This window comes from Astatotilapia calliptera, chromosome 23 (assembly GCF_900246225.1).
Source record: "Astatotilapia calliptera chromosome 23, fAstCal1.2, whole genome shotgun sequence".
Classification (NCBI taxonomy): domain Eukaryota; kingdom Metazoa; phylum Chordata; class Actinopteri; order Cichliformes; family Cichlidae; genus Astatotilapia; species Astatotilapia calliptera.
The window spans coordinates 5,805,916-5,830,949 of record NC_039323.1 but is presented as its reverse complement, the minus strand read 5'-3'; the positions used below and the strand labels follow the sequence as shown (position 1 = coordinate 5,830,949).

General features: G+C 39.9%; 3 protein-coding genes across 7 annotated transcripts in view; all 3 read right to left on the bottom strand.

The window, feature by feature from the left end:
- Positions 1 to 22: 22 nt before the first annotated feature.
- On the bottom strand, positions 23 to 7,099 carry marchf2 (membrane-associated ring finger (C3HC4) 2). Of its 2 annotated transcripts, none has more exons than XM_026159785.1 (5): positions 6,692 to 7,099; positions 4,241 to 4,538; positions 3,692 to 3,896; positions 3,205 to 3,414; positions 23 to 3,107 (listed from the first exon to the last, which is right to left on the bottom strand). In XM_026159785.1, the coding sequence occupies exons 2-5, from the start codon at positions 4,435 to 4,437 to the stop codon at positions 2,949 to 2,951; spliced, it is 771 nt and encodes a 256-aa protein (XP_026015570.1). In that variant the 5' UTR covers positions 4,438 to 4,538; positions 6,692 to 7,099; the 3' UTR covers positions 23 to 2,948. The 2 variants fall into 2 exon arrangements, with proteins under 2 accessions (XP_026015570.1, XP_026015571.1); XM_026159786.1 differs by having other exon boundaries at positions 3,701 to 3,896; positions 6,692 to 7,096.
- A 2,060-nt stretch (positions 7,100 to 9,159) lies between these two features.
- Positions 9,160 to 14,339, bottom strand: LOC113016185 (ras-related protein Rab-11B-like). Its single transcript, XM_026158809.1, has 5 exons — positions 14,160 to 14,339; positions 12,172 to 12,367; positions 10,700 to 10,893; positions 10,506 to 10,586; positions 9,160 to 10,419 (listed from the first exon to the last, which is right to left on the bottom strand). The coding sequence occupies exons 1-5, from the start codon at positions 14,197 to 14,199 to the stop codon at positions 10,274 to 10,276; spliced, it is 657 nt and encodes a 218-aa protein (XP_026014594.1). The 5' UTR covers positions 14,200 to 14,339; the 3' UTR covers positions 9,160 to 10,273.
- A 2,225-nt stretch (positions 14,340 to 16,564) lies between these two features.
- Positions 16,565 to 25,034, bottom strand: part of pip5k1ca (phosphatidylinositol-4-phosphate 5-kinase, type I, gamma a) — a 54,597-nt gene continuing 46,127 nt past the window's right edge. For 2 of the 4 annotated variants that reach the window (XM_026158804.1, XM_026158807.1), the window contains exons 17-19: positions 22,939 to 23,007; positions 21,769 to 21,858; positions 16,565 to 19,624 (exon numbers count right to left, since the gene is read on the bottom strand). In XM_026158804.1, the coding sequence (XP_026014589.1) occupies positions 19,622 to 19,624; positions 21,769 to 21,858; positions 22,939 to 23,007 (162 nt within the window). In that variant the 3' untranslated portion in view covers positions 16,565 to 19,621. The remainder of the gene's footprint in view (positions 19,625 to 21,768; positions 21,859 to 22,938; positions 23,008 to 25,034) is intronic. The other 2 variants (XM_026158806.1, XM_026158808.1) reach the window with 2 other exon arrangements.

The window sequence follows — 25,034 nt, the reverse complement described above, 5'->3', positions numbered from 1 at the left end:
CACTGACAAATTCATGATCACATAATTTATGATTATGTTTTATTTGCTTTGCAAACATTTCTTGGCTGATTGCAGGTACCAGTACATTGATGAAGACATCCCTTCACCTCACAGCACACCATAAACATTGTAGTATTTAACAATATAAAAAAAATAATAATACTGAGGAATAGCAACATAAATTGCAGATGAAACAAAAAAAACCCAACATGCCCAGTTCACAAATGTGTTATAACGCAACATTATTAACATTTGCGTGTTCATTTGTTTGAGTAACAACAAAGAAATTTTAAAAAATCCCTTTCTATATTTGCTTTCGCGACTCAAATTTGTCTTAAACGTGTCATGACACGTTTAAGACAAACATTTTAGACTCTCTTTTTACGTTTCTCTAAAAACACTGTCAGAAATTCTTAGTAGCCAAAAAAGGAGAAGTGTTGCATAGTTTGATGCAACTCTGCAGAGACTCCCAATACAGGAAATAAGTTTGCATTGCATCAAAAAAAAAAATCAGTTATTTCTTGCACATCGTACAAACAGATTCCAGTACTTTCTCGGGTAAACACACGGATGACCAAATTAATCATAAGCCTGCAAGGCAGACGAGCACACCGCAGTACTGCAGGGTGTAATCCTTTGTTCTTAAAAACACAAACAAATATTTATCTGGGGCAGAACGCGGATCAAACGAGCAGGAGTGAAATGTACCAAAGGGAACTGGTAATGTAAACAAGGAAATGACTCGTTACTGGTAATGCAGCACTGTGAGAAAAGGGAGGAAAACACAAGCATATGTCAACATTCCTCCTGAAAACAGACATCTTTACATGACTAACGCTTCACCACCTACTTAACTGGTAACCTCATTTTGGGTTTACCACATTTATGTAGCATTAACAAAGGACAGGAGGGGAAAATATACGATGCTTGCTGGAAACTAATAATTTCACTGATCTGATTTGTCTGCTGAATGTTACCACAAGCCCTTTCTAAAAACACATTTCTCTCTGATAAATTTTACATCACCACACACCACATCATGTTAATAAATTACTATTCAAGCCTGACTGATTTAAAGGTAAATATTTAAATAATTAACCAAGAATGATAGATTTTGCCCATTTACTAAATGCAGAAGCATTCATTAAATGGAACTAAATCAAAAGGCATCGCACAGTTTGATCACCATGACGGCGTCATGCATCAACAATTCCTTTCTTGGAATTATAATCAAAAATCCACCAAACAGGTCGTCGTCAGGTTAGTTTTAAACTTATATCGCTTTAAACACCCCCTTTAAGGGGACGAATTCTTTTAATTGCAACCCATTGAAAGACAAATCTATAAATAAAAATGATTAAAGTATTTCAGACCAATACTAAGCTGAATTGGCTTCATTAGATCCACTGAATTAAATTATTTTTTTAGTAGTACATGTAATGTTGGGAGGGTTTTTTTAAATCTACAAGCTTGTCTCCCTGTGGACAGCCTACAGCATGCGTTAAAAAGCAATTAGACATCTCCCTGTAACCTAAATTAAGCATAGAGAAGAAACAATGTTTCACATTACAAAAACTGGACCATCATATGACCCGGAAATCTGAATACCAGGCACACGCTGTAGTTTGTAATCAACTTCAGCTATCTCCCAACTCTACCAACACAGCCAGTTCCAGGCGAGTCTGGTCAGTAACATCAAAATGCTGGCGGTTACCTTTAGGGTTTACCAGCACTAAAATCCCAGATTAAGAAAGTTTCTCATCACATTAGACCAAATGCTTAATCGCAACTTAAACAACAGCAGGAATTCTCTGACTGTTATGATCATGAAAAAAGAAAAAAGGAAAACACCAAAAATGAATAACAAGCAACACCGATAACGCTTTTGTACACTGCCCCAGCCACCACCACACCAATACTCGTGATGGAGTTTCTATCCATCTATATAAATATAAATACCTACTTGTTACATATTGATAGTACAAGAACCTCTATGAGGACACTGTTAAACCCTACTTCAGTAGGAATAGGAAAGTCATTCGTTCTTAAGTGGTTTAAAAAATGATTTTAGAATACAATAAGAGTAAAAAAAAATATTAACAGTGCTGCTTGCATGCATAACTGTGCACGTTGGTAGAACTGTCTTCGTGTACTGCGAAAACCTCGATGTCCACAGTGTTTTATTGCAGAAGTCTCTGCTTTACAAATGTTATGCAGCCGCCTGGTCTCGGATGAGATGATGTAAAAGCTGCGAGTTAAAAGATTCCACTCAGATGACATATCCAGATGTGACTATGAAATAAAAATTAAAGATCAAAGCTTTTTATCTTCAAACTACAGACTAATATGTGATTATACAACGAGATCCTCAGTGGGCAGAGAAGAGAAGCCCCAAGTAGGTAAGTGCGTGCCCACGTAACACATGATTAAAAGGCGTATGTAGCAGCTGCTTTTATCATCGCAATACACAATGAGTAGACGTGCTATACCTGACCATCGATGGGTTGTTAAACCAAGCAGGACAATCATTCAATTTCACAGTCCTCTTTAACAAGTTTACTCGATCCATCTTGTTTTATGCTGTCAGTTTTAGCCAGTCATGTTGTCACATCTGTGATGATGAGACAGCTCGGCTCCATTTCTGCATGCTTCCACCACTTTCACCGTTCCTCAGTGCCTTTGCATAAACTTGGTCAACACCTGACACGAGGAAAGGCAGATTCCTTTAAAATGTGCTAATTCCTGCACCCATGTGAGGATTATAAAATGCAATGTGAAAAAATATGAGCCCATGGTGCAAAGAAAAAAAAAAAAAGAAAAAAAAAGCGACACACACAAAAAAAATCCCCACAGGTGTTTCTTCAAAGTCAAAACTGTGGGCAGGATGCATCGGGAATCAGCCCTCATACGTAAAAGATGTAATAATCATCGACTATCTCCGTTTGGTCTCATACGATGCTCTCACTGGCCGATTTTTTCATCAGTTTATTAGAGAGCAAGGAATGCTGGGAAGAGTTCGACTCCTTGGCTTCGGGAATGAGCAGACGTACTTTCTGGTTTGTTCTCCTCCACTCAGAGTACAGCTGACAGTGGTAGCGGAATGATACCTGAAGAAAACCGAAGTGCAGCATTATACATCAACCTTTCCGAGTGAAAATGTCTGCTTTACAGTAATAATGGATGGGAATTCTTTTTTTTTTTTACCAAAGTCCAAAGGACGTAGATGGTGAAGAGGGCAATGGTGAGGGCAATGAGGCCCACAGCCTGCAGCCAGCTCCTCAGCTGAAGATGATCCTGAGCGCCCCTCAGGCAAAGCCAGCCAGAAATAGCTGCTAGAGGAGTGATAAACAGGAAGCACACCATGTCACAGAACAGTGTTCTCTTCTCATTACGGGGGCCGGGATCTCGCAGCCACTGTGGGGTAAGACATAAGAGGGAAGAAAAACAGAAAGAAGTCAGACTGTGGCAGAAACCAGGTAAAAAGAAAGAAGCTAATGAAGAGAAAAGACATTCTGCATTAACAAAGAAGCAAGCAAGCAAGCAAGCAGAGAGATGTAAAACAAGAAAAAGACGGATAAAAAGCACCATCACACTTTCATACATACACACTCATTCACAACCAGCAGCCCAACCACGATGAATAAAAAGGATGAGAAGAAGGATTGTTGCAGACAAGGCAAAGGGCATTGACCTTTGTTACCTCTGTGAGGGGCCTCGGTCGGCGCTCGATGCTGAACTCCGTGTGGCAAAGCTCACAATAGCTGGTGTTGGAGGACGACAGCCACTTCTCTAAGCAGCTCTTGTGCACTGTACCCAAAGTGCCTGTGCAGTCGCATGGAGACAGGAGACCCTCGCTGCTGCCTCCTTCATGGCAAATACGGCAAATGGGACCATCACTGAGATAAAAAATATACAGAGATTTTTATAAATGGCAGGCATCGTCTGCATGAAACACAGCAAAAATGTTTTACCATTCTATCCCAAAGAGAATAATAATAATATTCAATGGGTGTGTAGTGAAGAAATGTGAAAAAAAACCACACAAAAAACAAGAAAAATGGAGAAGTGCGTTGTCTGAAATAGTGTTAATACAAGGCATAATCACAAGTTTAGCAACTATAGCAAAATATATATATATATATTTTTCCTATCTCTGGAGAAGCTGCCATCACAATACAATCCCATTCAAAGTTTACCTGTGGAACATCTTACAGCAATAACAGTAATATTCTTAAAGTACCTTTGTGCACTCATTGGTTTGAGCACAGAGGACAGCAACCGTCCATCTATGGCTGTGACCTGGGTGACGTAGAGCGCCTGGCACCCGTCACCGCCCGCTTCCTCCACGCTCTTCCACAGGCCTGTGTTGCTGGCACAGTCACACAGAGAGCCAGGGAGGTGGCAGCACCCGCCGGTCGTCATTGTTACAGGGTCCATTCGCTGGCAGCACGAATGGACTGGAGGGTGTGAAGGGTTGGAGGTGAGGGGAGGCTGGGGGAGTGCCAGGCACAAACTGCTCCTGTTTTTCTCTAGTGGCTCTGCAGAGAAACAGACACACACAGACAATGCATTATCGTTTTTTAAAAAATGTCTGTGGTGGAGAGATAGCAAGTAATTTTACTCCAACTTAATATACTAGAGAAACCCAGGTTTACTCTGCAAATGCTCAAACTAAATAAATGGATCAAGGAGACAAGTTTGAGTGATGTTTTAAGTAAGTTTTTTTTGTGTGCTATAGTGTGCACTTGTCCATTAATACTTTAGTGTCCAGATTAGGCTCGTCGGAGGGAAGTTCTGGGTTTGGAAAAGGAACTTATGGAAATCAGCTACAGTACAATGCCTGCACTATCATGATGAGTCATTTTATGTTTGCTATATTATGCTTACAGTCCATCTGTTTTTATTGACCTTCATGTTCATGTTCATGTTCATGACTAGCAAACAACATGGTATTACAGTTTTGCAATAACCCAACTCACCACTTCCCTCTTAATGTTTCTAGTACTGTCAGGGAAGTCGGTAACTGGGTTACTAACCAGATAACTGATCAAACAGACACTGACGTATAGCATTTTTTTATATATAAAAATGTGATAGTAGACCAGAGTTTGTTCGTCATTTGGCTCACTGCAGTACTGTGACAGAGTTACTTAAATGTCTGTAGTCTGTTTCACAAATGATTAATTTCCTACCACGTGGGAACGGCTAAAATTATCCAGAAAAGACGTTCCGTCTTTTAGAAGAAAGCTGTCCGTTTGGAGGTGGGCCAGTTTGCCCAAAAGCAGCTGCTAATCCATTATAAAACCAAGTGTGAGGTCAGTGACAGTGAATGTGATGTGCAGCAGCCTGATAAACAGCTGTCTTAACCCAGATAACCCTTAACAACATTTTTTCTTGCTGTCTCAAAAATGTATCCTATTCTGTACAAATGAATTAGAACACAATAAGCAAAATTGAAATACACTGATTACAAGCAATAAAATAAGAAACAATAATTTTAAAGTAGCATGTCTGATATATATGGAACTTTAATGGGGATTTGGGGGGAATATTCACTGAAAATACTTATCAACTTACTTTTAAAGAACTACTGAGCTACTAGTCTGTTGTTTATGTGGGTTAACACTGGGCTAGTGTTGATAATAAAACCTCTTTAGCACTGTACATACCCTTGGTAAACTACAGCATTTATACGCAAACCCAGTATACTCTTCCATGTCCAACACTTGTTTTTCAAGAGGAGATTTGACATGACAGCCAGTGCAGAAATGTTTGTGTCTGTTTATGAGATTTTGCTGTTCAATCAAACAAGAATTTAGACAACATCTGGCAATGAATGCTGTTTCTAACCCTCGCAACTGAGAAAAGATGATTCAACTTAAGTCAAGCATCTCACTGTTTAAATAGAAGTTAGACAACAAAGCCCTTTTATGATTATTTATAGCTCGTTGTAGTTGAGTCACAATCTTATGCACTTTGATTTGTTAAATCCTGAATTAACAGAGCCAGATGATGAACAGCTTTGTGAAGCCGAAGAGCATTTTTTCCCTATTGCTGCTTGGTGTTATTGTTTATGCATACGGAGATTTGGAGGGGGTACGTCAGGGGTGATTAAGAGGTACAATCCCTGACCTAAATAAACAAAGAGGTAACCCCAAATTAAGGCAACCGCTGACTCTATTAAGCTATTGTTTTCCGAGTCTTTTAAATATCAGCTGTGTGTATGGATTCGTCAGCTGGGGAACATCAATGCAGGGATTTTGTCAAGATCAAACAAAAATTACACGTTTGAATGAATGATTAATGATGGGTTTCTTACAATGATAAACCCTCATACATTAATATGCAGTTAGCTTTCGAACTGGGGCATTTTCCTTCACTGTGGCTCTGTTACAGGAACTAACCGCTGCAGACAGATGTGGGAATTTGAACCAGACTATTGTCTGGATCAGAGTTGAATTATGATACTGTACAACTGCGCGGCAACTCAAATTAGCTGTGTGTATCTCTGCTGTTCTTTACACACGAATAACTACTATCCAACTTCGTCACAGTGAAAATGTCGTTATAAAGAAGCATTTTCTAATCAGTTTCACTTTCACGGCAGCTGTGTTGTTTGCTAGCTGTCAGCGAAGTGCTAGCCATCCGCTTGGTGGAAAAAAGCAACAAATAAAAGCTAACAGCTACTCACCCGTGACTACTTCTTCTTCTCTTTCTTCTTGGTGATGTTTTAGTCCTGTTGTCCGAAAAAGCTCGCATTTCCTTCTCTATTCATGTTTAATAACTATGTATGAGTGAACAGCACAGGCGGCTAACGATGAAGGCTGCTCAGTGTAAGGCTACACCAGCTAGCAGTTCTCAACTGATAACAGTCAGGCCAGGCTTCCGCTTTCCCTGGGCTTTAAATACAACCCAGAGGGTCATCATCATCATCAGCTGCCTGCGTCTGCGGTGAAGAAACAGGGCGTCTCAGAGAACAAACAAATCCCGAAGACGGCTATAAATGTGGCCGCAAACAGCAGCGTGCCAAAGGGAGGGGCCCCAACAGGAAACATGACAGGCTCAATGAGACCGGAAAACTTCACAATTCAACACAATTCAAAACCATTAACCCACACTGTTTAACACATCTGCATTTTTAAATTAGTTTTTATTTCACTTTAAGTTTTGTTTCGCTTCAGTCAGTGACATAGTGGCTTTCCTCGGTTTAGTTTATAACAGTTTAAACGGCCTTATTTATGTTTGAACTTCAGCTGTGAGCAGAATGTGAAGAAACATCCACTGTGACTTCTCTCTCTAAACATCTATGTACTGTGTTGAAGAGATCTGTACTAAAGTTGGGCCTGGGCTGTATTTCAGTGTAATACCAGTTTGTACCACGAGATGGTGCAGCGAGAAAACGTAACCTTAGACATGCAAATAATTAAATCACATCATTTATGATACTGTGCAAAAATCTCGATTCGCCCTTCATTTCTTTGTTTGCTTCCATAAAGTCAAACTGAAAACTGTTGATCTTGAGCAACTCATTTTTCCTTTTCTCTGCCTTGCACCCATTTTCAGAGGAGTGTTTTTTGCTTGGTGAACTGCTTACAACTGACCTATGTAACATTCACGCATAAAAAAAATGCTTTAAACTCAAGAGATGAACTAGTGTCATGTCTATACGTAACATGACAACTTAGCAAAGAAATTATTTTAAGTTTATGTTGAGACACGTTGTTACTAAGAGCCTATTTAAAGCTCTTTGTAACAACTAAGATTCTATTTTAATCTACAAAAAGTCCCAAAGATACCAATTGGACAGATATAAAATAGTATTTATGCACCAAGAAGGTGATCCTATTAGCCAAAAAATTAGCACATCTCAGTACTGTACGTACTGAACCTTGAACTTTTTGAGGAAACTGGACAAGTGGAGAACAGAAAAATGTCACAAAGGTAATGGATGCATACACTTAGAAAAACAGTGTCAGATTTTGATAGACTGTGGCCTGTAGAACTATGTCTGAAGACTACTTAAAGAAACTACAAGAAAGCTTGCCTCAGAGTTCACACTGTGTTGAAGAACGAAGGTGGCCAATTAATGACTCTGAAGCTCATTGGAAGTTTTCTTTCTTTAGCCTAATATTTTCATTTAAAATATATTTTTCCCAGCTAAAATGACATACATCCCACCAAATTGCATAGTGATTCAACACATATTGTGGTCTATAATAGCCACAACTATTAATAGACTATGTCTTTAAACTAACATATGTAACCAAAGTCATTAACCCAAGCAGGAGTAGAACAAATTCATGATCATAGTGTCTGTTTGAATCAATGACTGTATAATAGAGGTGCAATGGCCTCATTTAAAATCCAACAGAGCAGCTTTCCAGCTACTGAGGAAAAACCTGAAACCTTTTACACCCGTAACACCCTCAGATGCACCTGAAAACCCTAGGTGCTTTTCAAAAAGTTAACCTATGTACTCGAGGTCAAGGTCATTGAGATTCCAATTTGTCCGAGATGTTTATCAGATGTACTCATAGGATGAATTTGAAAACCTTATGTCATCTCGCTCTTGAGTTATAATGCTCACAAACCTTGTCGTCAATGTCACCTGCTTTCTCATAGTAGTGTATTCTCAGAATTGGCACTTCTTGTTTTAAATGTGCTTTGTAGACAGAAAGGCCTGCCCTGAATGTGCACTGAGATGTTACATGTAGTAAACTATCCTAATTTTATCGCTTTAACCTTATTTATACATTTCTAATAATTTTGAATACAACCTAAAAAAGTAGGTTTGTATCCCAAATGCCTAAGAAACCCATCTGTCAATTATTAAAACAACCCAGCTTAAGGTATGAGTAAACTGAGTAAGGGATACCAAAATAACTGTCTGCTGTATGGTCATATGGACAGGTTTTAGTTATGAGTCAGTATTTTCTGGTGTAATGCAAAAGTAGGAAAAAAGATTATATATACTCAGATTAAATTCACATTTAAATGTATGAGATGCTTTCTTATGAACACCTAATGCATGACAGCACCTCAACCAGATGGGTGGAAATGTTTTTTTCCACCCAAGTATGAAAACAAAATTTGCATTTCTGATTTTCACTTCCATTTTTTCAAGTAAAACCCATTAATGTTGCTGAAGTGAAAGCAGTATGTGGGGAGTATTTATTTATTGGTTTTCCACAGATAATGTTCTGAGTTTACAAACTTTTATCAATTCCTGTTCAACAGTTAGGATTAATGACAGCAATGGCTTATTCGGTACAGAAATGTTACAATTTCAACTTCATTTTTCCTTTTCTGTCAGCATTGTTTTCCTTACAGGTAGCAAAATGCTACCTGATGAAAATTTTATGCCATTCTGAAATATAAGGTTCCACTGAAATAACTGGACTCTAGTGCAAAAAACCCCAATCTAATTCTGAAATTAAAGTTTGACATCATACACCACAACTTATAACAATGAATCTCCTGTGGACCGTTACACATTTGTTGCAAATAGCCTGGACCTTTTAGCAATCACCTGCAAGCATAACATCCTTGAACACGGTGAAATGAGCTTCCCCAAAACTGATTCTGATAGTTTCCTTTGGTATGTTTGTGTACTAAACTAAAATTCATTCACTCACACACACAAAAACAAAAATGTGTCATGTGTTTCATGCTTGCCTATAATGAGTCAGTCATTCATAGCCAGTCTGGTCCCAAGCTCATGCTAATTTCATGCCAGAGTGGGCACACAGCACAAAAGAGGAAAATTAAAATTAAAGAGGCAACCAGAAACTCTTGACAGACCACACATCAGCACTCCAAACGAACCTTCCTCTCATCTCCTCTTCTGCACCCACATTGCAAGACAGGCAGAATCAGGTCAACCCCACATGAAAATGAGACTCCACTATAGCAGATTAGGCTGAGAAAAGGAACCGAGTAAAAACACCTCTGAGCACTCATAAACAGGCCTACCGATCCCTCGCCACTCCTTCAGCAGGAGTGGGTCAATAGGATCATCACCTAGTGAATTAAAAAGAGATTGTAGTTAACAGCTTAACAATCGTCTTTCTTCTCAGTTTTCGTATTTTAGACAAGTTGTTTTGACACGGGACTCAGACGAACAAAGAAGAAAACAGCATAAAGGAATGTCAAATCTAAGAGTCTCTGTGTCAAACACTTCTGAACCCATGAGGGTAAGATGACAGCATCTGACAGTAGAAGGGAAAAGAGAAAACTCTGACACAAAGTCAACCAGAAAAAGAAAAAAGGAGGGTCACAGGCTTTGGCAGCAGGGGAGTTTGTTGCCCCTCTGCCCATCCATGGTTGGGGGGACACTTATGTCCACTACATTGTTGCCTGGAGAATCTTCGTGTGCAGATCTGTCTGATATTTGCTTCTGAGATACGATACGGTAGATTTCTAGGAAAGAAAACAATGGCATAAGAGGTCTAACAGTAGAGTACCTGGATGATTATTGAGTTGAGTTCACACTTTTTATTTTTTACCTGTGAGAATGCTCTTGAATGCTTCTTCTACGTTAGTGGAGTCCAAGGCTGAAGTTTCAATAAATGAAATAGTGTTCTTTTCTAAGGTTAAAAAAAAGAAAGAAAAGGGATTTTTATTTTACAGCAATTGAACTGAATGTTAAGGAGCTACTTTGACTGCTCCAAAGCAAAACAAAGAACACTCAAAAATCCACCTGCAAATGCTCGGGCCTCATCAGTGGGCACGGCCCTGAGATGTCGAAGGTCGCTCTTGTTTCCAACCAGCATGATGACGATGTTGTTGTCAGCGTGGTCCCTCAGCTCCTTCAACCAGCGGTCCACATTCTCGTACGTCAGGTGCTTCGCAATATCATAAACTAGGAGAGCCCCGACTGCGCCCCGATAATACCTGATGAAGATAGTTGATAATGATGGCTTTATGGCATCTAACTTTTTAACATTAACATGGTTTAATATTAGTTTAAACCATAAATAGAAATTACAAGCCAAATGTATTTTCTTTTACACTTGTTTTGGTTATAATTGGTGACTAATAACAGTTTCATATAAAGACACTAAGGTTCACAATCATTTCCATCCCTACAGAAGTAAGGAGGACACACAAACAATACAAACAATACAAAGAAAACAACAGGACCTAATGATCCAATGGAGCAATGGCTTGCTGCTTTTGCTGAAAACAATAGTGCCACCAATCTGACACCACAAGACTCCAGCATCTCCAGCAGGATTTCTTGTATTGCATTTTATACCTTGTATTATTTTCACAACTTTTTATACATATAAATGTAACGGGTGTATTAAAAAAATCATTTATTTTTTGCTTTGTCAGTATCGTTTATGTACATATGTATGTGTATATATATATATATATATATCTATTTTCTGTATTTATATTTTTGGAGCTTTTATTTTGTTTGTGTGACCTTTGACTTCCCACAAAGTCATTTCGCTATTCTCCTCAGTCACCCAGAGGCCCTGCTGAGGAGAGGTGCGTGTACGCTAGTGTTCCCGGTTACACAGCGATTAAACACAGTTAAAGTAAACAAAAGTGATTCAAGGATTGCTTGTTCCCTTTATGCATTTCGTCTCACAGCTTTGTTGGATGTTTTAGTGTTAACTGTTGTTTCCCTGTCGAGTACAGCACTTTATTGTAACATGCTAATTTGCCGATCCTAGGTTAGGGCACAGGCGCATGCAGGTGATTTCTCATGTGGTCCGCTATTCTTCTCTCTCCCTTAAAACTGTGCATGCAGAAGCCCAGTTAAATTTGCTGTACCGAGTTGTTTTTATTTTGAACAGTTTTGGGAGAATAAACCCGCCCCAGCTGGCAAAGCGAGAGTTGACTCCTCTCATCATTCACACAACACAACGTAGGAACAAGGCAGTCAGAGTTTCAGGCCAGACCGGCTACATAAACAGCTGTTACAAAATGGTTCCTCTTGGGTGATTAATTCCTCCTGATAACAAAAGGAATTTGGACAATTAATTTATGTAAAACTGGCACCAGGTCTATTACCCTAAGGGGTTCAAACACGTACTACTCAGCCACAATTATTAGCAAAGACACATCTCATTATACATGTCTAAGTGTGTGAACATTACCCTATAAATAACCATTACTAACGTAACACCTTAAGTAATGCATACGACAAAACAAACTCACGCTGAGGTGATGGCTCTGTAGCGCTCCTGCCCAGCTGTGTCCCAGATTTGAGCTTTTATCGTCTTGCCGTCCACCTGAATGCTGCGGGTTGCAAACTCCACCCCGATGGTGCTCTTGCTCTCCAAGTTGAACTCATTTCTTGTGAAACGGGACAGCAGATTACTCTTCCCCACTCCAGAGTCTCCAATTAGTACAACTAGAATCAAAATACACACCAGACACATGAAAAAACAAAGCAAACAGTAGACCTGCTGTGTCAGTGGTCTACCATGGCTCACTTAAGGCTGCAGCATTCCCACCCCTGTTACGCTGCACAGCCAGCCCAGAGAAATTTTTTTATTTTATTTAAGCCAGTCAAACTCGCCACAGCAGAATGCCTGCCCCCATCTCACCATATCCCTAACCCTAACATCCTCCTCTGTCACACCAACCCTCTGCAACCTCCTCTGAGGTTTTTCTCTTTTTTTCCTCACTGGCAGCTCCATACTCAACATCCACTATTTCTTCTCTGCACATCCAAATAATCTCAGACTTGCCAAGCTTTCTATCTAAATCCCTCTGATGTCCTCATTTCTAATCTTGTTCATTATGGTCTCACCCAATGAAAATTTTAGCATCTTCAGCTTTGCCTCCTCCAGCTCGACCTCCTGTCTACTTCTCATTATCACCATTTCCAAGCCATACATCACAGTAGGTCTCACTACCATCTTGTAAAGCTTTGTTTTCACTCTTGCTGCTGTCTTTCTGTCACAAATCACACCTGACACTGGTCTCCATCCACTCTACCCTGACTTGACCCCAGGTATTAAAACTTCTCTACCTTCACTACCTCAGCTACTTGCATGCTTACCTATTCACCTTTCTCCCTCTCATTCACAGAGGTATTCTGTCTTGCTTCTACTGACTTTCATTACTCTTCTCTCTTAGTTCATACAGTCACCTATCCAGGCTCTCTTCCAGCAGCCACGTACGCTTACTACAGATCACAGTATCGTCTGCAAACATGACATTTCACAGAGACTCCTCCCTGGCCTTATCTGTCAGTCTGTCCATCACCACTGCAAACAAGAAGAGGCTCAGGTGGATCAGACGATCCGATCCCACCGTGAACCCAGTGTCACCACTGGCTCACTGCCCTCATACATGTCCTGCACTTCCCTGCTACCTCTGACTTCCTCATAGAGTACCACAGTTCCTCTGTATCGTTTGTTTTCTCTAGATCCACAGAGACACAGTGAAGCACTCTCTGACCTTCTCTACACTTTTCAAAGAAGGCATCACATCTATAGTGCCATACCGCTGCTAACTTATCATCAGCTTTGTTCTTATCCTAGTTTCCACAACTGCTTCCCCTTTTCTTAATGATGTGGCTCATCAGCTTTAATATTTTTAACACTTAAAAAAAAATCATTTTTTTCAACACTGACATTTTCAAACTGACGTTACGCTAGAATTTCACTTTGTTCATGCACACCACCTTCACTAATATAAGACATATTTTGTCTAATGTTAACGTGACGACAAACAAATCTGATGATGTCAGAGAGAATAAAATGACATTAATTATTCCCGTTAGGCATACTCAAGGTCGTTATCACCAAGTTATCCAGCTAATTGATTTACAGATCAAATATAATCAGAACATGGGTTCGTTTCAGTTAACTTCAAAGTAGGAACGTCGTTGTGATGTTAGCGGCTAGCTACTTAAACACACTTTAAGCAGCCTGACAGCTGCCGTGTCTAAACTTACTCACTGGGATAAGGTGTATCCTAAAGCTAGGGAATGCACATTTGTTCACTGAATTTCCAAACTCTACCTGCAGCAGCGTCAGTTTTTTCAGCAGGTATCGTTTCATCGTTTGCTACTTTGCTACCAGTGGAGCTAACTTTAGCATTACTGACTTCCTCAGTTGCTCCTGTTGTTACCGAGAGCCATATTAAAGACGACCGAGACGCTGACATTCATCCCCCTTCAGAGATAAACTTACCTTTGAACAGGTAGTCGTATTCATCGTCTCGGGCTCCCATTTTAGAAGACTTATTTTTTTAAACTTTAACACAAACAACAACAATAACAACAACAACAAGCTTCTCCACCAGCAGGTAACAACCAGCAGGCACCGCCTTCTAGGAAGAGGAAAGGCACGTGAGTTTTGCAACTTCGAGTTAGGCCAATTGAAAAGTTAATCTCATTTACTGACAGACAAATCCACCAATCACATGAGTTCTTTGAAGATGCTGGCCAATCATCGTGTACCTTGAAAACACGACTACCATCGCAGCCTTTGTTCTCCTAATTTGGATGCTCGGAGCCTTCAGAGCTCGTCGACGTACCCCCCCTCTCCCCCCCCCCCCCCCCCCCCCCCCCCCCCCCACACACACACACACACACTTTTTGAAGTAAAAAGTATTGCACAATATACACCAAGACGGAAAGACTATACTACACTGTGCTAGAAAAGCAGGATATACCATCTATTATTGTTATACCATGTTCATATTCTATCTATCTTTATCTTTTATCTTTTTCATTTACATCATTATAGTTGTAGGTAACTATAATACCCTGGTCAGAAATGGTTTAATTGTACCCGAAAGGATGTGCCTAGGCCAACACAGGCATCTGGTGATGCAATTATTCTTGTTCTTACAATTAGAGAAAAAGCTAGATTTGAGATTACACTCAGGTGTGCCTGTATGTCTGTGGTCATTGCCCGTGGCAAAGATAATGTTCTACAGATACATTATATTTAAAGGGCTGGGCTAAAGAGGTTAAAGGGATTATCTCGAATGAGATCATGTGGCTTTCCAGCTTTCTGCTTTTGCATGTGCAAATTTACAGCCTCTCCTGCAGTCCTACAGCCATTCTCATGACCTTAGGAAAACAATCTCAATGATGTTAAAGCTTAGCCTGTCCATTGTAATCCAGAGCAAAATATCAGCTTCTTAGATTTACTTTAGTTATTTAAAACATATTTTGGTTGTTTCCTCTGATAAACCTTTGAAGTGGCACCACCAAGTGGCCATATTTATAGCACTCTACAAAAACAACAACCCCTGCCATGCTTACAGAATTAATAATGTGAGACTTCCATTCAGCTTTTAGAATTGAAGAGGCCATTTGGATGAGAGGTGAAATGCCTTTAAGTTGTAAAAATAAATCTGACATAGACAATACTCTAGATGCTGGACGGGTCACATTTCAGGTTTCCCTATATGTTTTGTGGCCTCATGCAGGAGTTCTCAAACACTTTGTCCACTGATCAGAACCAAGCCACTAAAGGATTTGCATGGCCGGGTGAATGACTTTTTACAATGTAAATATTGCAAAGGAAACATTGTGCTGCTAACAACTGTTTTATCTGAGCCAGAGGTCTGAGTCATTGTTCGGTTTACCGCCTTGTTACTGACAAAGACATTACACAGTCTTTTTACTACCAAGCAGAAATATGGTGTTTAAGCCAAGGAGTCATGCCAGTGCATTTCTTTGAATCATCACTGTTTCCAGTCGTAAAGCTGAGACATGTTTTTCTTAAGAGAGGCAGTTCATCATCAGTTTATATAAATGGACTGTTCACAGGATATTGTTTTCAGTGACAAGTTTGGCATGTTTTTTTAAATAGGTTAAGATAAAAGTTACATGGAGATCAAACTGGGCAGCATGTGACCCATGAATTAAAATGTTTTTGACTCCTTAAGTCTGAAGTACTTTATTACTTACTAATGATTTGTGGAGTCAGACACAGAGGTTTATGTGGTAAGTTTCTCCAGTGGCCATGTTCAAAGTTTCGCTTCCATGTCACATGATTATTTTGCCAGGACTGTCAGAGAAGCTAATGCAGGGCATGTTGAGGTGCACTGTAGGAATGACAGATGGGTTCCACATGGGGGTGGGATTACTTCAGGGATCAGCTCTGAGGCCCCTCTTGTTTGTGGTGGCAATGGACAAGTTGACAGACGAGGTCAGGCAAGAGTTTCTGTGGACGATGATGTTCGTAGATGACAGTGACAATAGAGAGGAGGCCGTGTTGGAGATGGTAAAAATGTCGTGATTTTATTGGGAGGGACCAGGATGAACAGGATTAGAAGTTAGACCAGAGGGACAACTCAGGTTGAGGTGTTTGGAGACAAAGTTAGAGAGACGAGATGGTACGGACGTGTGCAATAGAGGACATATTGGATGAAGGATGTTGAATATGGAGCTGACCGGCAGAAGGAAAAGAGGAAGACCTCAGAGAAGCTTCACGGATGAAGGAGGACATGTAGAGGGTTGGTGTTACAGAGGTGGATGCTATGGTTATGGTGACATGGAGGCAGATGATTCAATGTAGTCAAACAGAGCCGCCAAAAGAAGAAAAACCACCCAACAAAGAACCAACTAAAACACATCATCTCCATGGACAACAATTCATAGAACTGCTTTATTTCGTATTCATTCTGATTGAGTCCAAACACACGCACACACAGTCATCTATTTATCCTCATGTATAAATAGATGAATTTACACAGATATACATAAATACACATTTCTGATATGCATATTCATTTTGATATCATGCTATGTCTCTGTAAAGGACTCTTCCTATTGGATGAGGGCACACAGGGATTTGAAAACACACACAACACAGCTGAACAGTTGGAAGAATCCCTATTGATCTGCATGTACATTAAACCCCACAAATCTTTCGGTTTTGGATATCATACAAAGACACAGCCGTGGTTTGCAAACCATAAATATACAGCAGCTGCATCTCAATAAACACACTGAAGAATATGGTACAGTAAAATCATGTAGATTGCAATCATTTCTTGCCCAGCAGCAAAAATGAAACCAAATAAAAATAATATTTTCCCGATTCAAATGGAAAATATATTTGTATATCTTTATATATGTATTTATAGTTTTATGTACACATTCTCAGGAGCACAACTATGAGAAAGAAAAATAAATATTACAGCACAAGTGGAAAAAAATATAAACAACAGACCTATATGTAAAATTTCCTAATAAGGCAATTAACGTAAAAGCTAAACTGTACAAAATATTGCTGCTATGGTCTTCATCTGATGAACAACAGCAAACTGATTACAACTGGCCACTGCACGTCATGAGAACAAACCGATTCTTATTTTACAACACCTGACATTGATGTAACCTCCCTTACACACAAACACACGTAAAAAGGTACCAACGAACCGAAGAAACTGCCTGTAGTTAGTTTAAAAAACCCAAAAACCTCCAAATCTTTAAGTCTTTAAGATGTCAGCCACAGAGAGACTACAGTAAACACTAAATGTACAATGACTGTGATTGATGTCACAGACACATGTGCACACACACACACAAACACACAATCCTAAAATAAATACTGTCCAAATATCAGCATGTGTGAGCAGAGACTCTTATCTAAGAACTCGAAAATATGACTTCTGGATAATGTGACGAGTGTTTATTTGGCCTCTACCACTAGTTCGTCTTCAGGTGCTTTTAATGAGTGCAAACAACGTTCAACCCATTCACAAACTGCTGTGTCTCACCAAGCCAACACGCACTGCGTTCACTGGAATATACAGGTAACAGCTACGATATCGACCGCAAACACTACAACTGGTGCTCTACATCTACAAACATTGGAAAGATTCCCCGATTTCTTGACGTGAGGAGGTGATGTAGAAAAAGATATGCCGATTCTACTGTTACAAATGATCCCTGTGCGTCGGTCCGAAAGCAGGGCAACACTGGAAGACATTGTGTAGACATGAAAATTACTCTAATGACAATGTCTGCTGCCTTAGTGTTGTAATTGACGCCTTCTATTTTGAAGGCAAGAGTCATCACCCTCAGCTATTGGAACAACATGTGGTGTAGTGGAAAACAACACTGAATTAGACAACACATGAAAAAGAGAACAAAATACCGCAAAATACCGCAGTGAAGAAAATGAGCAAAACAAAAAGTCTTTGGATGCAAATAGATTAAAAAAAAAAAATGAGTGAAAAGTACCAGTCGTGAATATTACAATCAAATACAAACAGACAAATAAATAAAAGTTCACAGTAGTAAAAACAGCTGAAGAAAAGTTTAGAAATGAAAATATAACAACAGGACTTAAGTTTTAATAATGCTGTAGGTGAATATGTTTTTGCTTTTTTTTTTAAGTTAAACTGCATATTTTCACTACTTTAAAGGATGACAGAGATATCTGGATGTTCTGCTTTGATTGGCTTAAAGTGGTTTTCACTGTAACTCCTGTACTGCGAGCACAGAGCCCTCCAACATCACGGGATACAGAAGAGTAATCCACTGACTCAGGGGGAAAAAAAAAAAGAAAAAGCTCTATTTATCCGAGTTATGTTAGGCTATGGTGGCTGCCTAGTAAGACGTACTTTGCACACTTGGTTTTGCAAAAATCTTTTAGCATCAAACTGTTCTGAATTTTGTGATGATGACCTCTGGTAAGATTATCATGGAAAAGCAGACACAGCTAATTAACTTCAACAGCAGCGGCATAGTGGAAATGGGCACCATACTGGCAGCAATTACAACCACTGAGCTGGAGATTTCCTTCGAACTGGTTGGAAACACAGCAGCCAGTGCAGTCACAGGATGACTGATATGTTCCAGTCTAAGGTAATTGCACTGGAGATAATTTTGAGATTAACGAGTTTAATTTCATTTTTCTTCAAATTAGGTTTCCTTACTGGGAGAAACCACTTTATATGCTCCTAGTTCTGGATGTGCCATTCATTTTCTTTATTGAGAACCGAAGGCAGTGTAGCATTAATATAGCTTCATTAAAGCCTCGCTACAAAAGATGAACAGTTGCTTAAAAATGGAAAACTTTAATACTTTAAAACTTACAGGTACATTTCTATAAGGAGCATCCACTCAATTTAGCATTTTTTTAACCCGTATTTGTGTCATGGATCAATGTTTTAATGAGCTTCTTGTGGTTTTGTTTGATCACAGAACCCAGGAGATGTCTGCTGGCTAGTATGTGTGACCGCTTTGCAACATAAAGGATATCACGAATAAAAATGACTTTCAGAGATTCGTCGGGAAAGAGTCGGTTGGAGGGCTGTGTTAGTGTGAAACAGAACAAAAAGTAGGTTATCGTGCTCTTTTGGGTGTGTCAAACATACAAGACTACATACAGCCTTATGCGCACTATGTCACATATACAATTATTTATTAAACTGATGTAATAAATTTCATTTGTCAAAGGGTGAAAGGCAGGGATGGTTGCAAACCAGTGATATCATCACTGTCAGGGTTTTTTCTCCCTCTGGTACTCTGGTACAGTCACTTTTTCCTCTCAGTGTGTTTCTGTATGCATGTTTTTAAATCCTGGTTCAGACAGAGATCGCGCTGCTGCCACTGAGGTCTGGACTTCAGACTGATGAGTCCTCTCCGCTGAGACGTTCACTCCTGTCTGCCAGAAAACAGGATTTACTGTGGGAGACAGACAGACTGAGTTAATGCATTCAGAAGAGTGAAAATGTTTCATTTCCCCCCTGGGTGTACAGCCTGTAAACTCTCATTAATTATTTGGAAATGATAAATAAACACCGAGCCATCAAATCAAAGTGCAGCTACAGATGAAAAGCAAACAGGAAGCCAGGACAGTGAGCTCAGGCAGAGTTCCTTAACAGCAGGTAAAGGCAGGTATAAAAAAAATAAAAAAATATTTTTTACAGGCTACGGCCGTCTGATTAGTTTGATTTTCCAGCAATAATCCCACATATAGTAAATATTTCTTGTATCTTCTAGAAACCACACTTTTTTTACCTGGACTGTCTAAACAATCCCAATCAAACTATGAACACTTTCTACTCTTTAGCTCATGTTCCTCACCAGCTGACGTACAACTTTGTACGTGATGTTTTTTTGTTAGTTTGTTTGTTTACCAATGACATAACCTTTCTGGATTATTATAATTATGACCGGTTGGTGACTGGCTGCTGGAAGGTGAAATCTGCAGCGAAGAGGATACTGAAAACCTCCTTGTGATTGCTGTGGTTGGTAGTAGATTGCCATGGTTGCCCATAGTTTGCATAGGAGACGCTCACTTGCATGTAAATTGTGAAGCTGAACACGAGTGAAATTTGAAAAAACGAGAAACGGAGAACGTTCGCCTTCAGTTTAAAAATTGTTTCATATTGCTACAAACAAAATGCTTCCAAATGTGCAACTTTGACAACAAACAGTCTCCATTTCCGTCTTGCATCGGACCTTTCGCAGTTTCACGACCACTCGGCGAGCAGTTGGCGACTGTTTTCACACATGCCGGCGTCTTCGCTGCAAACTACAGGTGATTTCTGGAATCTGCTAATGATCAACGCAATCACACAGTTTTCAGTGCAACACCTTATTTCACTTAGTGCTAGCAACCTTCAGCAACCCCTCATCAACTGATTGGGGATAAACATTTTTGGCAGACTGTTAAACTGAATTGAACTGAGCTGAATTTTCCCTAGCGACTGCTTGTTGCCAGGGATTCGCTGACTGGTCTTTAGGCTCTAGGTATGACTGAGGCTTTATATGCAGCTGATGGGGTCAAAATCTGTCATTCGAGCATTGCTGCTCTTCATTAGACAATGATGCTGCATTTTCAGTCACATGACTCTAGTCACATGATGATGTCACACTGATGGAGTGTAATTGGCCAAATTATACTGACATCTTACGTTTACAATAAGAAAGTGGAGCTCTGTGTTGTATGAGCTGTTGATTTTTGTTTTCTGCCTTTTTTAAAAAATAGTAGATTTGTTTATGTTTTGTCTTTTTTTTTGGGGGGGGGGGGGGGGGGCTACTTAGTAAAGAAAGGTCTAGCGTGAGAAGCAGATGGAAAAACAAAATGAGTTGGGAAAAAAAACAGATTAATGTCGCTTTTGCATTAAAGCGACATTAACAAAGTAGACTGGCTCACAAACACCTCGTAAAGTTAACAAACCCAAACTAAAGTGACCTAAACGCCATTCTGACTTTAAATTTGCATAAGTTTGAGTGACTTATTTGTCTAATTTACATAACTGTTAAATTCGGTAGTATTTAAATATAAATTTAAACCAGAAAATAAACTCGTTCCTCATAAACTCAAAAGAACTCATCACATTGCCTCCGACTGACTGAATAACTAGAAACCGGGTTTTGATGTTCAATAAATTGCAACTTGTCAGGTTAGTCTAAACGGCTTAAGCAGAATGAGCCATGGCGCTCTGGTGACACATGAGCCGATGGATGTGTGTGTTAAAGTCTGAGCAGCTTGTTGTTGGAGGGACGCGGGATGGCTGGTCGTGGACTAAATGATCACAGAGGCAGTCGATGACCATTTCCACCCATTTGTCAATGAACAATGAATGCTGTAATGTAGGAGTGGGTTTCTGGACGCAGACCAAGCGTACTCTTGAAATAGTAATGGACTTTGGGACCTGAGAAGCTTTGCCTACATTTACTGTAGCAGCTTCGTGCAGAGTGTAGCGTTACAGCTCATCCTTCCCTAAGAACAAACCCAAACATGGTCCCGAACAAATTTCATTCCACTTCTGGGGGAAACTTTCTGTGCTTCATATTTTAGTCCGATGCATCTCACTTACTGTCTCTCTTTCCCAATCCCCATCTGGCAGGGCCTTAGACTCTGAGCCATAGTGTAGCGGAGAGTACACCCAGGTCCTGTCCTCTGGAGGCTGTTTTTACACACCCACCACAGCAGAGGGGGCCAGAGGGACAGAGGAAAGGCCAGAGGCACAGAGACAAGCAGCAGGGGCAGGCAGGAGAGAAAGACACAGGAGATCACAGGAGAAAAGACAAGACAGGAAATGAAAATTAGGGATGCATTAAGGAGGAATGTTGTTGAGACATACTGGAGAGTGTGAACGTTGAAAGTGTTTGGAAGGATGTGTTCATCCTGGCTGAATTGAACATGATGTTAATATCTTATACAAAAACAAACCAAAAAAAATGCTGTAAACATGTAAATATAAAGATGAACCTCAGTGATGTGTGCCTGAATCACATGTCTTGGTGTTTTGTAACATTTGGACTAAGTCCTGGGGAGCAAAGCAAGGGATGAGCTGCTAAATCATCCAAGCGGGAAGTATGAGGAGCGAGAAGGAAGGAGATGGGAATGGCGAGCGGGGGGTAGCCAGGATGCCGGGACATTCAGACACAGACACAGAAAGCATCCTCGTCAAAGAAAAGCAAGGGAACAAGATGTCTTTTTCCCCTTTTCCAACAAGCAAACATGTCTTTTGTTTATGTGTTGTTGTTGTTCGTTTGAACTCAGTGTTGTTTAGAGTCTCTAAAAAGTCTCGCCATTATCATTCTCGGGGTACCAGCCCTTTAAGATAGGGAAGCCGCTGCAACACGGCAACAGGTAACAGGGATGGAGGTGGATGTCACACACTCACACGCTTGCACATGTATATTTACACACACACAAAGCTCAGCACATTGCAATAAACACACTAACTACACAGGTGCAAAGAGAAATAAAGCAAGCTGTCAGTGAGTGAGGAAACAAATACTCAAAAGAAGATGAATATAAAAGAAACTGTCAAATAAGAAGCTTCCTGTCACTTTTTTAACCTGCTGTGAACAGGTTTTGTTCTTTAGTTTCAACATGATCACAAAACAACATAATCAGTTGATAAATCACAACAATCCAAAAAACCTTGTTTCCTCTCAACACTGCAATCAAATATAGCCTAACAACGGGAACAGCTACTGTTACAAGGCCACTGCTGTCTAACTTATATCTCACTTACTGGCTGACCAGACTGGCATTTCCTCCTTTGTCGGAAAGGAGAGACCACCCAGGTCCTCCCATCAGGAAACTGACAACAGCAGAGGTACATGACAGATGGACAAACAAAGACAGATGAAAAGCTGAAAATAGGGTGGAGGGGGACACGGGGCGAGGAGGGAAACTCAAAATAAAACACTGACGATAAAAAAAGGAAGCATGCTGGGGTGAAAATGGAAAAGGCGCGGATACACTGGATAAGTCGATGGTCACAGCTAGATTCACGTGTTTGGCTGCCGCCTCTGTTTTCATTTCCCGCTTGCATACAACAACACCATCTCGCCACTTTCATTATGGCTTCTGAAGAAAATCACAATAATGAGAACATGTGAAATAAGAGAGAGCGCATGGAGGGAGTAAACAAAGGATGTGAGGTGGAAAGGGAATGGCAAAAAACTGAACGTTTGAGCGAAGAGGTGTAACGGGTTAATGGGGTGGACATGAGAGGCAACAGAAATGAGAGTGAGCAAAAGAAGAGAAACAAACATATGATGTGAGTACGGATGTGAATCATAAAAACTAAACTCCCAATCAATCTCTTCTTTTCAGTCTCGCAGCTGTGCTGTTTTTTAATGGGGAACTACACAAGCTTAAATGCTGACAAATCTTCAAAATTCAGACATATACTTAATTTCCATCTCTGGAAAATCTACAATTTAAAACCATTAAATTGTTCCAGCAGCTTGATAGACTATTAAACAGAGTCTTGGGATGATAAACTGGGTTTTTATGCATCACAATTCGCTCCTCCTTGCAGAAATGATGGAACAAATCTCACAAGCACTGAAATCTAATTCATATTGATTTTCTCGAGTAAAAACTGTTCCCATAATTTGGTCGTGTTAAAATAAGCAAACCAAAATGTGCAGAAAATCAGATTAAAGAGATATTTTTATAGGAGTGATGTAAACGGATATTTTCTGTAGTCCCAACAGACCTGAGTGTGATCTTGATCTATCTAAAGCAAAGCCATGCCTTCCCTTGAAGGACCTTGAAAAGCTCATTCGTGCTTTTATCACTTCCAAATTGGACTACTGTAATTCTCTCTACTCGGGCCTCCCATATTCTTCTAGTCACCGGCTCCAGTTAGTTCAAAATCCAGCTGCGCGTCTCTTAACTGACACTAGAAATTATGATCACACCAGTTTTAGCCAACTTGCACTGTATCAATTTACCTTTAAAATTCTAAACAATTTGGCTCCCAGCTATCTATGTGAACTCCTCCATTTGTATATTCCTAATAGAGGACATAGATCTTCCAATCAAATGCACCTGACGCAACCAAGGTCTCATGTGAGGTCCTGAGGTGATCGGGCCTTTGCTATCGTAGCACCCAGACTCTGGAATAACCTCCCTCCTTATATTCCGTCCTCGGAGTCCATCCAGTCTTTTAAATTGCATCTTAAAACTTATTATTTTGTCTGGCTTTTGATTCAAACTAGTTTGTTATTTCGTGGCTAGTTATGCTGTTTACCCATATTGTTTCCTGCCCTCCTTTTAACTGTTTTTTATTCTGTCTTATGCTATTGCTCTGACCGACCTTGAAGCACTTTGGTCAACTTTGTTGTATTATTATTCAATAATAATAATAATTATTATGCTATAGAAATAAATTTTGATTTCATTTGATTTCATTTTAGACATTAGGCATTTAAACACTGCTCCAGATTGTAGCATGTTAATAGTTTCATTTGAAACTTCTGAGAAATAATTTCCGAAACACGTGTCTTGCTCTTCATGTGTGAATGAACCGGAGCAGCACCTGAAGTGTTTAAGATTGGAACAAGCCTTTTGGGCAATCATGCAGAAATCCTATTTATTCTTCAGAGCGAGAGGAGAGCACAAAAAGACGAAAGGCTAAACTGAGTATTGTGGTACAAATCCAGTCTAAACACACTTGTCCATACTCCTTTTATACTGTAGTTTGTGTTGTTGGCATTTCATCAGCAGCTAATAGAACAACAAGCTCTTTGCCACTCCATGAAGTCCCTTCTGAGCGCTCTGCCTGTGGCATGCTTCTTTGTAGTTACACTTCAGGATGTGTGTAGTGTCACTTTT

Excerpts from the sequence above, each read along its gene's own strand:
- marchf2 (XM_026159785.1), bottom strand. The coding sequence starts at position 4,437 with ATGGACCCTGTAACAATGACGACCGGCGGGTGCTGCCACCTCCCTGGC. Across the intron at positions 3,897-4,240 it reads AAACCAATGAGTGCACAAAG|TGATGGTCCCATTTGCCGTA; the intron begins GTACTTTAAGAA and ends TTTTTATCTCAG. Across the intron at positions 3,415-3,691 it reads CCCTCACAGAGGTAACAAAG|TGGCTGCGAGATCCCGGCCC; the intron begins GTCAATGCCCTT and ends CTTACCCCACAG.
- LOC113016185 (XM_026158809.1), bottom strand. The coding sequence starts at position 14,199 with ATGGGAGCCCGAGACGATGAATACGACTACCTGTTCAAAG. Across the intron at positions 10,587-10,699 it reads TGAGGCCCGAGCATTTGCAG|AAAAGAACACTATTTCATTT; the intron begins GTGGATTTTTGA and ends TTTTAACCTTAG. Across the intron at positions 10,420-10,505 it reads ATTCAAGAGCATTCTCACAG|AAATCTACCGTATCGTATCT; the intron begins GTAAAAAATAAA and ends TTTCTTTCCTAG.